Raw genomic sequence first — 14,323 nt, forward strand, 5'->3', positions numbered from 1 at the left:
TAGCTGTGGGTTTATCATAGATGGCACTTACTATTTTGAGGTATATTCCTTCTATACCTATGTGTTTGAGGGTTTTTATCAAGAAGGGATGCTGGATTTTATCAAAAGCTATTCTGCATCTAATGAGATAACCATGTGGTTCTTGTTTTACATCTGTTGATGTGTTTAATTACATTTATGGTCTTGTGAATGTTGAACCAGCCCTGCATCCTGGGGTTGAAGCCTACTTGGTCATGGTGGATGACTTTTGAGATGTTTTTTGGGATCTGATTTGCTGGAATCTTGTTGAGGATTTTTGCATCTGTGTTCATAAGGGAATAATAATTCTAAATGTGGTTAAAGTGGTAAAGTAACAGATGCATCATTTATCCTTTTATAATTTCCAAATTTTGGTAATGTTTTTATGTATATTTTCTGTAATGAAAACATGCTTAAAGTGCATTTATATACATCTGCATACATACTGTGTATATGTATGTATATACACATACAGTATATATTTTTAATATTCCTACTCCATAGACTATGTGCCTTTGTGGGAGAAAAAAACAATGAATAAAGATGTGCTACATCAGGTGGCCAGAAGTGCTAGGAAGACAAAGTAGGATGAAAGAATGACAGCAATTCATTATAGATGCTCAGAGAGCCCTCCTAAGAAGATAGCATTTGAGAACCCTACCAGAATGTGGGGAAAGAACAGTGAGGGCTGCATTCATCCACAGTCAAGGATGTGATGTGTTTGAGGAGAGCCAGGAGTGAGGCTGGTCCATGAGGAGCAAGTGGGAGAGTGGTTAAAAAACAACAACAACAAGGTCAAAAGGGTGGCCATTTAAGCACATATGGACACCTGGATTTTATTCTGCATGTGATAGAAAATGATTGAAGTTGAGTGAGCTGGGAGTCACAAGCCTTGATTTCTAATGATAGAACAATGAGGAGGAGAGCCATTATTAAATCTTTACTTTGGTTATTTATTGAATCCTAATTTTTGTTCTAGCTATTGTGCTAAGGCTTTTTTTTTTTTTTCCTTAGCAATAAGGCATGTTCCTTTCTTTTTTTTTTTTTTCCTGTTTTGATTCGGGGAATACATTTTCAGGTTTGTTACATAAGAATATCGCATGATGGTTGGGCTTCCATTGAGCCTGTCACCCAGGTGGTGGACATGGTGGACATTGAGTCCTTATCCCCTTTCCCTCTTCCACTTTAGGAGTGCCCCAGTGTTTGTTGTTCCCATCCTTGTGCCCGTGTGCATGCAGTGTTTAGTTCCCACTTATGTAGAGAACACATAATATTACATTTTCCATTTCTGTGATAATTCACTCAGAATGATGGTCTCTAACTGCATCCATGTTTCTGCAAAGGACATGATTTTGTTCTTTTTTATAGTTGCATAATATCCCATCATGCATATGTGCCACATTTTCCTTATTGAGTTCATCTATTATGGGCACCTAGGATTGTTCCATGTTTTTGCTATTATGGATAGTGCTGCAATAAGCATGCACATGTAGGTGTCTTTTTAGTAGAGTAATTTAAATATATACCCAGTAGTGGGATTGCTGGTCAAGTGTTCTTTGAGAAATCTCCAAACTGATTTCCACGGGGGTTTGACTAGCTTGTATTCTCACCAACAGTGCAGGATTGTTCCCTTTTGTTCACATCCTTGTCAACATCTCTTGTCTTTCTACTTTCTAATAAAAGCCATCCTGACTGGTGTCAGATGGTATCTGATTGCAGTTTTGATTTGCATTTCTCTGGTGATCTGTGATGTTGAACATTTTTTCATATGTCTGTTGGCCACTTGCATGACTTTCTTTGAGAAGTGGCTATTTATGTCCTTTGCCCACTTTTTAATGGAGTTATTAGTTTTTCTCCTGTTGATTTGTTTGAGTTCTTTGTAGATTCTGAATATTAGACCCTTGTTGGATGCACAGTTTGCAAATATTTTCTCCCATTCTGTAGGTTGCCTGTTAACTCAATTGATGATTTCTTATGCTGTACAGAAGCTCATGAGTTTTATTAGGTTCCTTTTGCCAATTTTGTCTTTTGCTGCTTTTGTTTTTGAGGTCTTGGTAATGAATTCATTGCCTAGGTGTGTTTCTTATGCTTTCTTCTAGAATTTTTATAATTTGAGATTTTACATTTAAGTCATTAATCCATCTTGAGTTAATTTTTTTACATGATGAGAGAAAGGGGTCCAGCTTCATTCGTCTGCGCATGTTTAGTGTGTTAAGACTTTCAACAGTTTATCACATTTAGTTGTTGCAAGGGTGCAGAGATTTTGCAGTTTAATTGAGACATTTGTGCCTCAGTTTCCCACCCAAATGTCTGTTCCTCCCTTAACTGCATCATTCCTTCTCTATTTCATGTGAACCAAGAGACATGTTGACCTTTTATGCACAGTCTAGTAAATTATGTTTGTTCACTTATTCACACAACACAGAGAATACTGGATTTAGAAAGGTGAATAAGTCATGCTCCCTGAACCCCAGAAACCTCTAACAAGTTTACTCACCAATATTTTAATTAATTATTTCTACCTGCCAGAGTATTCAAGTAGTTAAAGACACAAATTAGAATTTTTTGCCAAGTCACTGAACATTCTGGGATAGAGGCTATTTTAATTCTAACCTGTGAAAACTGACAGTTTCCCACAAGCTACATAAAAGACAAAACTGGAAGTCTGCTTTATCATATAAATGATTACTAATTAATAGAAATAGTGTGGTTTTTATTTCCAATTGGCATATTACATACATTGTATTAGATAATGATTATTCAATTGCTAACATTTGAACTGTTTGTGAATTTTAATCTCATAGATGAAGTTATTTGTAGACAAGCAATTGCTTTATCAGCATTTTACTAACAGGTAACCATTAAGCATGGCATGGTTTTATGCAAGGTCAAGGAACTTGATTTTGTTTGGAAAACCAACAAATGGCAACAAGGATCAATTCGAGAACTAAAGTACAATGAAAGTGCATATGATGCTTTTGTTTAATATTTAAATCATTCTGTTGTCTTACCAGACTATTTGTTCTTCTATTGACTGTCACTGGTATCATGTGGGTCCCACTGGTACAGGTATCTCAAAGTGGACAACTAATTCATTACACAGAATCAATTTCTAGTTATCTTGGGCCTCCAATTGCAGCTGTCTTCCTGCTTGCTATCATCTGTAAAAGAGTCAATGAACAGGTAAGTGAAAACTGGAAAACATATCCCTTGCTCAAGTGAGAAAACTTGTTTCCTTCACTAAGGGTGTCAAAATGTTATTCTTTTTTCTATCCTATTTGTAAAATCATGGCACATCTCAATTTCAGCTGAGATCAGCCACAATTCCTGATCCTTACTTAAATATAAAAATATAGTGCACATTCACAGTAAAGTCTTTCTATTTCTTACAGAACATTATGTATATACATGCACAGTGCTGAGGTACATGTTTCCATCTGATTAACTTCTCAGAGAAAGTAAATACTTTCAATTGTCAAGAGCTTAATAGAATGCTCAAAACTACCTAACATCAACTCTTCAAATTGTGTAACATAATTCTTAGTTCTGTTTATTCTAAAAAATAAATTGCAAATTTTTTAATCTATCTATAAACTAAGAGTCAAAGAAAACTAGTTTGGGGCAGTGTAGACAGTAGTGACCTGGAATTGGTGAATCAGCAATGTAGTGGTATTTCAACAACATCCCACGGTTATACACATTCATAACTTTCTCTGCTTTGGTAACCCTGTGCTCAATGTTAGCCAGTTGTTGGTCTTTAGTTGAGAAAGCAGGCAGAAGAATTATGACTTACTTGAATAGCTTCTCAACTTTACTAAACACTTCAATTTTGTTCTTGTTTTCTGTAGGGAGCGTTCTGGGGTCTAATCATTGGACTTGTGATGGGCCTTATTCGAATAATTGCAGAGTTTGTCTATGGAACAGGGAGTTGCTTGGCTGCCAGTGACTGTCCCAAGATTATCTGTGGAGTACACTACCTGTACTTTGCCATCATTCTCTTTTTTGGGTCCATACTGGCCATCCTGGGAATTTCCCTCTTAACCAAACCCATTCCTGATGTACATGTGAGTAATGATGAGTAAGAGATAATATGCTTCTTTGCCTTCTAAAGCTGTTGCTACTGTACAGATTCCAGGCAATGTATTTGTTGCATCACTAGAGTGACCTAAAACATTATCATTCAGTCATTCAAATAAACAATAATTTGCACCTAGTATATGCAAACCACCAGTGAATTAGGAACCAAGGGGTTAGGAAATTGGTGTCATATTTTAAAAACTTAACAATGTAGTTGGAAGGTAAATTTACACCATTGTTATAGAATACTAGGAAGAGAATAATTAGTGTTGCCTAAGAGACTGGGAAAGATTTCACAGCAGAGCTGTCATCTGGACTGTCTCTGTTTGGGGAGAGTAGAATTTCATACACAATAGAAACATTGGCACAGAGACTGAGAGGGAGGGGAGACACATGCTACTGGGGAACAGGAAATGAAAAACAGTGAGATGCATTTTCTACCTTTCAAAACAGCCAACATTTAATATGAACACTGCCTAGCGCTGGTGAGAAGATAGGGAAATGCCCACAGTCCAGAATTGTTTGGTGAGTGTATAAATTTATAATTTGTAAGAGGACAATTTATCGATTTTAAAATTCTCATACCTTATGACTCAAAAATCCCATTTTTAAGAACTTTTTATATAGAAATACTTGTGCAAGTGGTAAAAACATATAAGTATTTTTTCTGCAAAAGTTTTCAAATAGACAAAAATTGGAAAAATTCAAGTTTCATCATGAAGGTAATAAGTACACAATAATAGTGCACTGACTATTGTGCAGCTGGTTAAAAACTTGAGGTAAGGTGGTGGTGAGGGGGAGGCAGAGGGAGGAGGAGAAGGAGGCCCCTTCGCGGCCTTCACCGCCGCCAACAGGGCTGTCCCTGTAGCTCCCGATGGAGTTTGAGATAGTCAAACCGCTGCCGAGCTCTGCCCCGGCGAGACTAGGCGCCTCTGTCGCCAAGCCATGCCATCGCGGGGCTCCCGGGAGCGGCCCTTAGCGACCCCACCCGGGCCCCTTCAGCTTGCAAAACACTACACAACAAAATAATGATCTGCTAGACTGCTAACCCAAGCATCCAGCTTCCTCAATGCCTGTGCAGGCAGCTCAAGGGACAGAATTTCTGTCCTGTCCAATCTGCTATAATGAATTTGATGAGAATATGCACAAATCCATCAGTTTAGGTTGTTCACACACTGTTTGCAAAACCTGCTTGAATAAATTTCATCGAAAAGCTTGTCCTTTTGACCAGACTGCCATCAATATAGACATTGATGTGCTTCCTGTCAACTTAGCACTTCTCCAGTTATGGGAGCCCAGGTGAGGAAGAAGATGAAATTCTGTACATCATGCACTACATATTAAAGTAAGAACATACCAGATCATCAGTCAATAAAGTTAAGTAATCTAGGTGAGAATATACACTATGAGGTTGCAAAGAAATGTATTGAGGATTTAGCACTCTACTTAAAACTGCTAAGTGGAGGTAAAAGTGTAGCTAGTTTGAGCCAGAGTGCACTGAGCCGTCCAAAGCAAAGGAAACTTGTGACACTTGTAAACTGTCAACTGATGGAAGAAGAAGGTGGTGTAAGAGCCATGCAAGCAGCCCGCTCACTTGGAGAAAGAACTGTAACAGAATTGATATTACAGTACCAGAACCCTCAGCAATTGTCTGCCAATCTATGGGCCGCAGTCAGGGCTCGAGAATGCCAGTTTCTAGGGCCATGTAAAATAGATCACTATCTTAACTTTTTTATTAGCTATTTGGGCTTGAGGGTATCAGTTTCTAGAGCTAGGTAAAAATTCTTAGACTCAACTCATCTTTATTTATACAATAAGTCTCTTACATATGAACGAGTTCCATTCTGAGAGCACGTTTGTAAGTCCAATTTGTTCGTAAGTCTAACAAAGTTAGCCTAGGTACCAAACTAACACATTTGGCTATGTAGTACTGTACTGTATAGGTTTATAATACATTTCATATAACTAATACATAAAAAGACTGGGCTTGGCACCTAGGCCTGCAGTCCCAGAACTTTGGGAGGTGAGTGGATTGCCTGAACCCATGGGTTTGAGACCAGTCCGGGCAACTTGGCGAGACCTCGTCTCTATAATAAATAAATAAATAATTAGCCAGGCTTGGTAGCTGGCACCTGTAGTTCTGGCTACTTGGAAGGCTGAGGCAGAAAGATCGCCAAGCCCAGCAAGTTGAGGTTGTGGCCTGGGTGACAGAGTGAGACTCCAACTTAAAAAAAAATACAGTACTGTACAGTAAAGTACATAAAAGCACAGCCACTTGTACAGGATGCATGCACATGAACATGTACACCAGACACGTGAACTAACGTATATAATTGGACATCGAAATGTATGTTTGCATCTTTGAAAGTTCTCAGCTTGAAGGTTTGTGTATAGGGGACGTATGGTATTTACAAATCTTGACATAAATAAAGATGAATCAGTTTTTGTTACTCATAATCTAAGTCAGAGGTCCCTAACCCCTAGGCCAAGTTAAATTAGGAACTGTGCAGCAAAGCAGGAGATGAGTTGTGGGAGGGGGAGATGGAGGTGGGCAGCTTTGCCTTCTGTCAGATCAGTGAGGGCATTAGATTCTTACAGGAGCACAAACCTTATTGTGAACTGCACATGCAAAGGATCTAGGTTGCATGTTCCTTAGGAAAATCTAATGCCTGATGATTCCCCCCTACCCCATCCCACCCCTGCCTATGAAAAAATTGCCTTCCACAACACCGCTCCCTGATGCCAAAAATGTTGGGGACCACTGATTTTTTGTTATAGACAGTGCTTCAGTGTTTTAGAACAAATTGTTTTGTCTGGGCACAGTGGCTAATGCTTCTAATCCCAGCAATCTGGGAAGCCAAGGTGAGAGGATTGCTTGAGTCAAGAAGTTTCTCGCTTGAGCCAGGATTTCGAAATCAGCCTAGGCAACATAGTGAGACCTCACCTCTACAAAAAAATTTTTTAAATTAGCCAGGCATGCACTTGTAGTCCCAGATTCTCTGGAGGCCGAGGAAGGAGAATCACCTAAGCCCAGGAGGTCAAGGCTGTGGTGAGTGGTAATTATGCCACTGCACTCCAGAAGCAAAAGGCTGGGCATGGTGACTAATGCCTGTAATCCTAACACTTTGGGAGGCTAAGGTGGGAGAATCCCTGGAGCCCAGGAGTTCAAAACCAACCTGGACATCATGGTGAGAACTCGTCTTTACAAAAAATAAAAAATTAGACATGTGTGGTAGTACATACCTGTAGTCCCAGCAACTTGGGAGGCTGAGGCAGAAGGATTGCTTGAGCCCAGGAATTAGAGGTTGCAGCAACCCAAAGTTGTGCCACTGCACTCCAGCCTGGGTGACAGAGTGAGACCCTGTCTCAAAAAATAAATAATTTTTTTCTTTTGCAAGTTTCAAGATCTGTCAACAGAGGTAACAATGCTATAATTTTACAAATTAGAAAACTGAATTAGAGGCCTAAGATTGCACAGGTACTAAATAAAAGAGTGGGAATCCTTTTTGTGTGTGTGTCTAAAAAACAAATAAAATACTCTTGATTGCTTTTAAAACTTAATAAAAAAATTAAAACCACCAAGGGATAATTTTTAAAAAACAGGCCGGGCTCAGTGGCTCAGCCTGTAATCCTACGCCTTTGGGAGGCTGAGTGAATTGCCTGAGCCCGCGGGTTCGAGACTCACCTGGGCAGCGAGACCTCATCTCTACAATAAATCAAAAAATCAGCCGGGCGTGGTAGAGCATGCCTGTAATTCCGGCTACTTGGAAGGCTGAGGCGATAGGATCGCTGGAGCCCAGTAGGTCGAGGCTGCAGTGGCCGGGAGCAGCCAACTGCACTCCAGTCTGGGCGACAGAGTGAGACTCCAACTCAAAAAAAAAAAAAAACAAGAGGTAATTTTATTTGCTTTGAAAAGTGTTCATAATATGGTCAAGTAAAAAATGCGCAGAATAATAAATAGTATAGTATTGTGCATAATATATAAATGGCACTTTCTAAAATAAAATACATATAGGATATAAATGTTTATCTAAACACAGAAAAATTCTTAAAACATACACACCTGAAATTTTCTTTTTTTTTCCTCTCTTTTAATTTTTTTTATTTTAAAGATGTGGGGTACAGTTCAGAGTTAGGTATACAAATGTTGATTATTCAGGTACCCTTGATGAAATGTGCCCCCCCTACCCTGGCAGATTCCCACTACTGCCAGTCCCGCCATCCCTCCCCACCTCCCAGCAGTTTCCCGCTGCTGCCAATCCTTTTCTTATAGTATTGTGATAATTTTTCAAGGTCCACTTATGAGTGAGAACATGTGATACTCAGTTATTTGTTGCTGTGATACATCACTCAGTATTACAGACTCTAAGTTCATCCAGGTTTCTGTGAAGTTCATGATTTTGTCCTTTTTGTGGCTGTGTAATATTTCATCATGCACCTGAAATTTTCAAGAAGAGGTTATCTCAAGGAGCAGGCAGGACACTATAGGAATCCAACAAATATTAATCATTCTCAAAATGCAAATACTGCTTATATACTAATGTTATTTGAATTCATTGCTAACATGTATAACTTTTATGTCTTTTGCATTTATCACTCCTTTTTTGAAGCAATGTTTAATTATATATTTCCTTGAGGATTGACCAGTAGATTATGTGTGACTGGGCTGAAGCACAGAGCAGTTCCAATTACTTTACCAAAGACATGTCATCAAAACTCATAACTAAATATTTATGCTGATATTGAGAATTTATTGAAAGAATACTAGAAAACATATAATAGTTTTCAAAGAAATATAAATATTAAATTATTTTCTTTCAATAGAAATAACCATAATTTATTATTTATTTTAAAAAATTTTTTGTCTGAAGGACAGTGAGACCATTTCTCTAACTTATGTGTATGTTTCGTTAGTATATTGCAAGTTTTGAACTTTCAAAATGGACTAATAAATATCAGTAGTTATTTCAAAGAAAGTCATGTAAAATGTTGTGTACCTAACCTAACAGTTAAGAAATAAGATATCCTAGGATGATAGGTCTTTAGCAAAACTAGAAAGTACTTGGTCCACATTAAACAGAAATTTAAGGAGTCCCAAGGAGAGAATTTGAACAAAGTGGATTTAATATAAGAAATGCCATGAGTAAGAGCTTGTGAAGCTACAATTAGGAATCTTAGTGAAGAGGTGAAAGCATATATTTGTTATGTCAAGAAAATTAAAAGTCAATTACAAATCCTAGCAAAACTGTACAGGAAAGTCATGGGCAAATTAAAATGAGACACAATTTTGAGAATACGCTGGATTCGAAATTTTAAAACCCATTGATACTTGCAGCAATTTCCTTAGCGTTGGTATTGGAGCGCTTTCCTTAGGGCTGGTATATATATATTTGGGATTTTTTTGAGTTGGAGTCTCACTCTGTCACCCAGACTGGAGTACAGTGACACACTCCTGGCCACCGCAGCCTCAACCTGCTGGGCTCTGGTGATCCTTCCACCTCAGCCTTCCAAGTAGCCGGAACTACAGACGCACACTACCATGCCCGGCTACTTTTTATTTTATTGTAGAGATGAGGTCTTGCCAAGTTGCCTGGGCTGGTCTCGAACCCGTAGACTCAGACAATCCACTCGCCTTGGCCTTCCAAAGTGCTGCGATTACAGACTGAGCCACCAAGTCCGGCCTGGGCTGGTTTATATTTATTGTGTAAAATTGTATGTCTTGGATCTGTAGCAACAAATAAAGTACATAGTAGCCTAAATGCCATTTATTTTCAAATTATTCAAACAACACACAAACTGAGCATTGAAATCTTAATTATATTTACAGAAAGCAATTACACTTCTGTGAAGCTTAAAAGTTTAAAATATTGGTATAGCTGACGGAAGTTTGGAGGTGGGTTAGGAAGAGGGATACATAAAGGTATTAATTGCAACTGGAACTCATGAATAGTGCCTAAATACTATTTAAACATGATGGATCCAGAAATGGAACTTAAGAAGATTTTTTTTTAAGTTATTAAAGTAACCACTAGGCAAACTGAAAGAAATAATGATGTAGCTAATAACAGTTGGAGGATAAAGAAAATGAATGAAATGGAGTACAGTGTAGGTTAGCCAAATCTTTAACTTTTCTGAAATTATGAATCCAGAGGTAAGTGTTTTAAGCATACTATTTGGAATTCTGAATAACAGCCAGAAGAATTAAAAACAGAAATAATTTTAAATGGGTACTGTGTTTTGGTGAATGAATGTAGTAGAGACCTTTTTTTTGTGATTTATATTCTCCTGTACAGTTTGATTTTTTTTAAAGCCATATAACAATCAAAAGTATAAATATTTGCCCCTCACTAATGTACTTGTGTATGGCCCCTCCTCAGCTGTATCGCCTGTGCTGGTCTCTTCGGAACAGTACAGAGGAACGTATTGATTTAGATGCAGAAGAGAAAAGTCGAGAAGAAACTGCTGATGGTGTTAAAGAAGGTAATATCTGGTCTACATTTGGTTTTCATGTAAGAACTCGCAGTTCAGTGGCTTTCTTTTAATGCCACTAATTCAACTTCTGCAAAAGCATGTTAGATTGTGGCAAACTGAAACCTTAAAATCTTACCTTTCCAACAACCAAAACAACATATGAAATCCATCTATTCATCCACCTGTTCATCAATCGGTCTGTCTACCCATCATCAATCCATAGTTACTGAGAGAACAATCAGTTACAAACTCTAGTCTCCTGTTCCTAGTTACATATTCAATGTTCAGTCTTGATTCACTATGATTAAACATCTAGCTCACCTCCTCCCCAACCTTATTTCTCACTATTCTCTCCAGTATACCCTCCATTGCAGGCAGGCAGTTTTTTTCACTTTTCCCTGCATACACAAAACTGACTAGAGTATTTCTACCTCCATTCCAAGAGGGAAAAAAATGCCTGCTCTTTCAAACTAAATTGCAGTCTCACTTCCTTCATGAAAATTTATCTAGCATCCATCTTCATGGCTCTTTGCCTAATGTGTTTAAAACCACTGATAAAGTTTAGCACTTCACAATATGTTGTCTTAAACTCTACACTAGTTGTTTTGTTTTGGTTTTGGTTCTTCAATCAGAAGGAAGAGTCAGTGCCTTCTACTCCTTTTGATTTTTTTGTATCAGTGCTCCTGAGGACTACTGACTTATAATTTTATTTTTTGGTATTTAGTCTTTGTGGTTTGAGTATTAGGATTATAGTGCTCTTGTAGAATGAATCAGAAAGTAGCTCATTTTTCATTCAAATGTCTTTGTTTTGTTTCCATAAGATTGAAATAGTGTCTTCACTGAAATTTGGATTTTGCCAATAATACCATTGTGGCTGTGTGTAGGAGAGAAAAGGAGGGATGGAGAGAGGGAGAGAGAGATAGACAGAGGGGCACTTCTTAACTACTGATTAAATTTATATAATGGCCAGCTACTTAGAGTTTCCATTTTTTCATTAATCATTTTTGGAAAATTATAAATTTATATGACTGTGTTTATTTAGTACACATTTAAAATATATTAGCATAAAGTTATTCATAGTATCCATCTCTGCCACCTCTGTAGTTATGTTTTCCTTTTAATTTTTAATATAACTTTTGTGATTTCTCTTTTTTCTTAATAAATCTTACTAAAGACTTGTCTAGTTTACTTTTCTCAGAGAATCAACTTTTGGCTGTTATTTCTGTTATTATCCTTCTTTTATATTTCACTATTTTCTGTTTTCATTTGTGTTCCCTTCCATTTATATTATTTGGGTCTATTCTATTGTTTCTCTTTTCCAATTTAAGTTAGTTATTACTTCACTGGTTTCCAGAAAAAATTTAGAAAATTGATTTTTTCTTTTCTAATGTAAATAACTAAGCTCACATACATTTCCCTCAAAGTAATACTTTTGTTGTATCTCACAGATTTAATTTTTATAATTTTCATTATCATTTATTTCTAAAACTAATTTTATTCCTAAAAATAAAGTCTTACTTTCATTAGGTTCATAAACACTTAAATTTAGGAATATGTTTTACATTTTTCAATGCTGAAATAGCCTTACATATAAGCCTTTTTGTATTTTTGCCAGTATACATTTTGGATAAGTTTTAGGAAGTTTGATTGATGGGTCCAAGAATTAATGTCTATGGAATTTTTCCGTCTACTTCCTGATTTCCTTCTATAGGATTTGACTTTCCCCACATCAATGCATAAGAAGGACTGTTTCCACACAAAATCACTAACAGTATATTGTGAAACTATTGAATTGTTGCCACGGATAGATGAGAATTAGTGTCTCGGTATAGTTTTAGTTCAAATTTCTCTTTTTTGAGTGAGCTTAGAAACCATTTGCCTCTTTCATTCAACTGTTTTTTTTCATCTCTCTGATGTGTATACATGGATTGTTGCTTTTTTCTCTATTTTTAGAAGTCCATTATATATTAAGGATATTAAACTTTTTGCAGTATAACATGCAAATATTTCCCCTATTTTATCCCTTATTTTTACTTTTTTTACTTAACTTTATGCCGTGCAAATGTTTTACATTTGTATATGATCAAGTTTATCTACTCTCAGGGATTCCTCTGACACAAGTGATTGTAATTATTTTATAATCATCTGTACTATACTGACAAGGATTTCTACTTCCCATCTTTTGTGATCTTTTGTTTATCTTTTTTGTTTCAGATTATCCTGAGCAATCTCGTGGATGTCTCAAGAAGACTTATGACTTATTCTGCGGTTTGCAGACAACAGAACCCAAGCTGACCAAGGAGGAGGAGGAAGCCCTGAAGAAGAAGTTGACAGACACCTCTGAGAGGCCCTTATGGAGGACTATAGTGAACATCAATGCCATCCTCCTCCTGGTCGTGGTGGTCTTTGTTCACGGCTATTATGCCTGAACTCTATCTGAGCCACTAGACTAATTAATAATTATAATAATTAAGCAAATAGTAATTTACTGATTTCAATTTATAGTTTGTTGTATTGCAAAGGGGAGATAAACAGTTGGTAATTTTATTTAATGAGATGACTATACACTTGATTTTTTGTTTTTGTTGTTTCTCTGTGTCATTAAAAAAGCATTGATAATTTATAATATGAGTGAAGTAAACTTAGATGTCCTTAAACTAGATATATAGGTCTAAATAATGTTTTCCAGCTTTATTGTGGTATAATTAACAAATAAAAATTGTATAGATTTAAAGTATACAATGTTATGATTTGATATATGTATGCATTGTCAAACTATTACAAGTTTGTTGGGTTTCTTTGTGGTAATCATTTTCTTAATTTTACTCATATCCTTACCATTTACACAAGTATTCTACAACACAGTAGCTTAGTTTTGCCTATTTTAAAACTGAGTATCAGTCAAATATGTTTAGATGTGTTTCTTTTTTTTTATTAATCAGTATTTTTTATTATGGTTTTGTGGGGTACAGTTAAGGGTTAGGTGTACAATTACATTTCATTCAGGCACCCTGTTGATAAGAGGTATTTTCCCATCCCCAGATGATTTTTACATTTATTGATTTTTACATTCCTCTATTCTTTTTATTTTTATTTTTTTATTATGAAGTTGTGGAGTACAGTTAAGGGTTAGGTATACAATTGTGTTTCATTCAGGCACCCTGTTGATATGGGGTGTTTCCCCGCTCCCAGACAGATATTTGCTACTGTTAATCTCATCCCCCTCCCCCCCATAGTTTCCCAGTACCGTCAGTCATTTTATTATGGTATTACATTGGATGTCAAAGGTCCATTATATGAGTGAGAACATGTGATATTCAGATCTTTGTTTCTGTGAGAGGACGCTCAGTATTATAGACTCTAGTTCCATCCAGGTTGCTGCGAAATTCATGATTTTGTTCTTTTTTGTGGCTGCGTAGTATTCCATCGTGTATATGTACCACATTTTTTTAATCCAGTCCTCTTTTGATGGGCACCATGGTTGTTTCCAGGTTCTGGCTATTGTGAACAACGCTGCAATAAACATACGTGTGCATGTATCTTTTTTATAGAGTGATTTGTGTTCTTCAGGGTATATCCCCAGTAGGGGGATTGCAGGGTCATATGGAAGGTCAATTTTTAGAGCTTTTAGGAATCACCACACTGCTTTCCACAGAGGTTTCACTAGTTTACACTCCCACCAACAGTGTAGAAGTGTTCCCTTTTCCCCACACCCTCTCCAGCAGCTGTTATTTTTTGACTTGTTAATAATTGCCAT

General features: G+C 36.9%; 1 protein-coding gene across 1 annotated transcript in view; it reads left to right on the forward strand.

Moving 5' to 3' along the window:
• The window catches only part of LOC103252527 (low affinity sodium-glucose cotransporter), a gene marked incomplete at its 5' end in the record, with an annotated part of 28,893 nt that extends 15,865 nt beyond the window's left edge, over window positions 1–13,028 (forward strand). Inside the window, 4 exons of the mRNA XM_008051126.1 lie at window positions 3,033–3,201; window positions 3,867–4,082; window positions 10,473–10,575; window positions 12,781–13,028. Of these exons, the coding sequence (XP_008049317.1) occupies window positions 3,033–3,201; window positions 3,867–4,082; window positions 10,473–10,575; window positions 12,781–12,995 (703 nt within the window). The remainder of the gene's footprint in view (window positions 1–3,032; window positions 3,202–3,866; window positions 4,083–10,472; window positions 10,576–12,780) is intronic.
• Between the last annotated feature and the right edge of the window lie 1,295 nt (window positions 13,029–14,323).

The sequence above is a fragment of the Carlito syrichta genome, unplaced genomic scaffold (assembly GCF_000164805.1).
Source record: "Carlito syrichta isolate Samal-C Ts95f unplaced genomic scaffold, Tarsius_syrichta-2.0.1 Scaffold166121, whole genome shotgun sequence".
NCBI classification, from domain to species: Eukaryota; Metazoa; Chordata; class Mammalia; order Primates; family Tarsiidae; genus Carlito; species Carlito syrichta.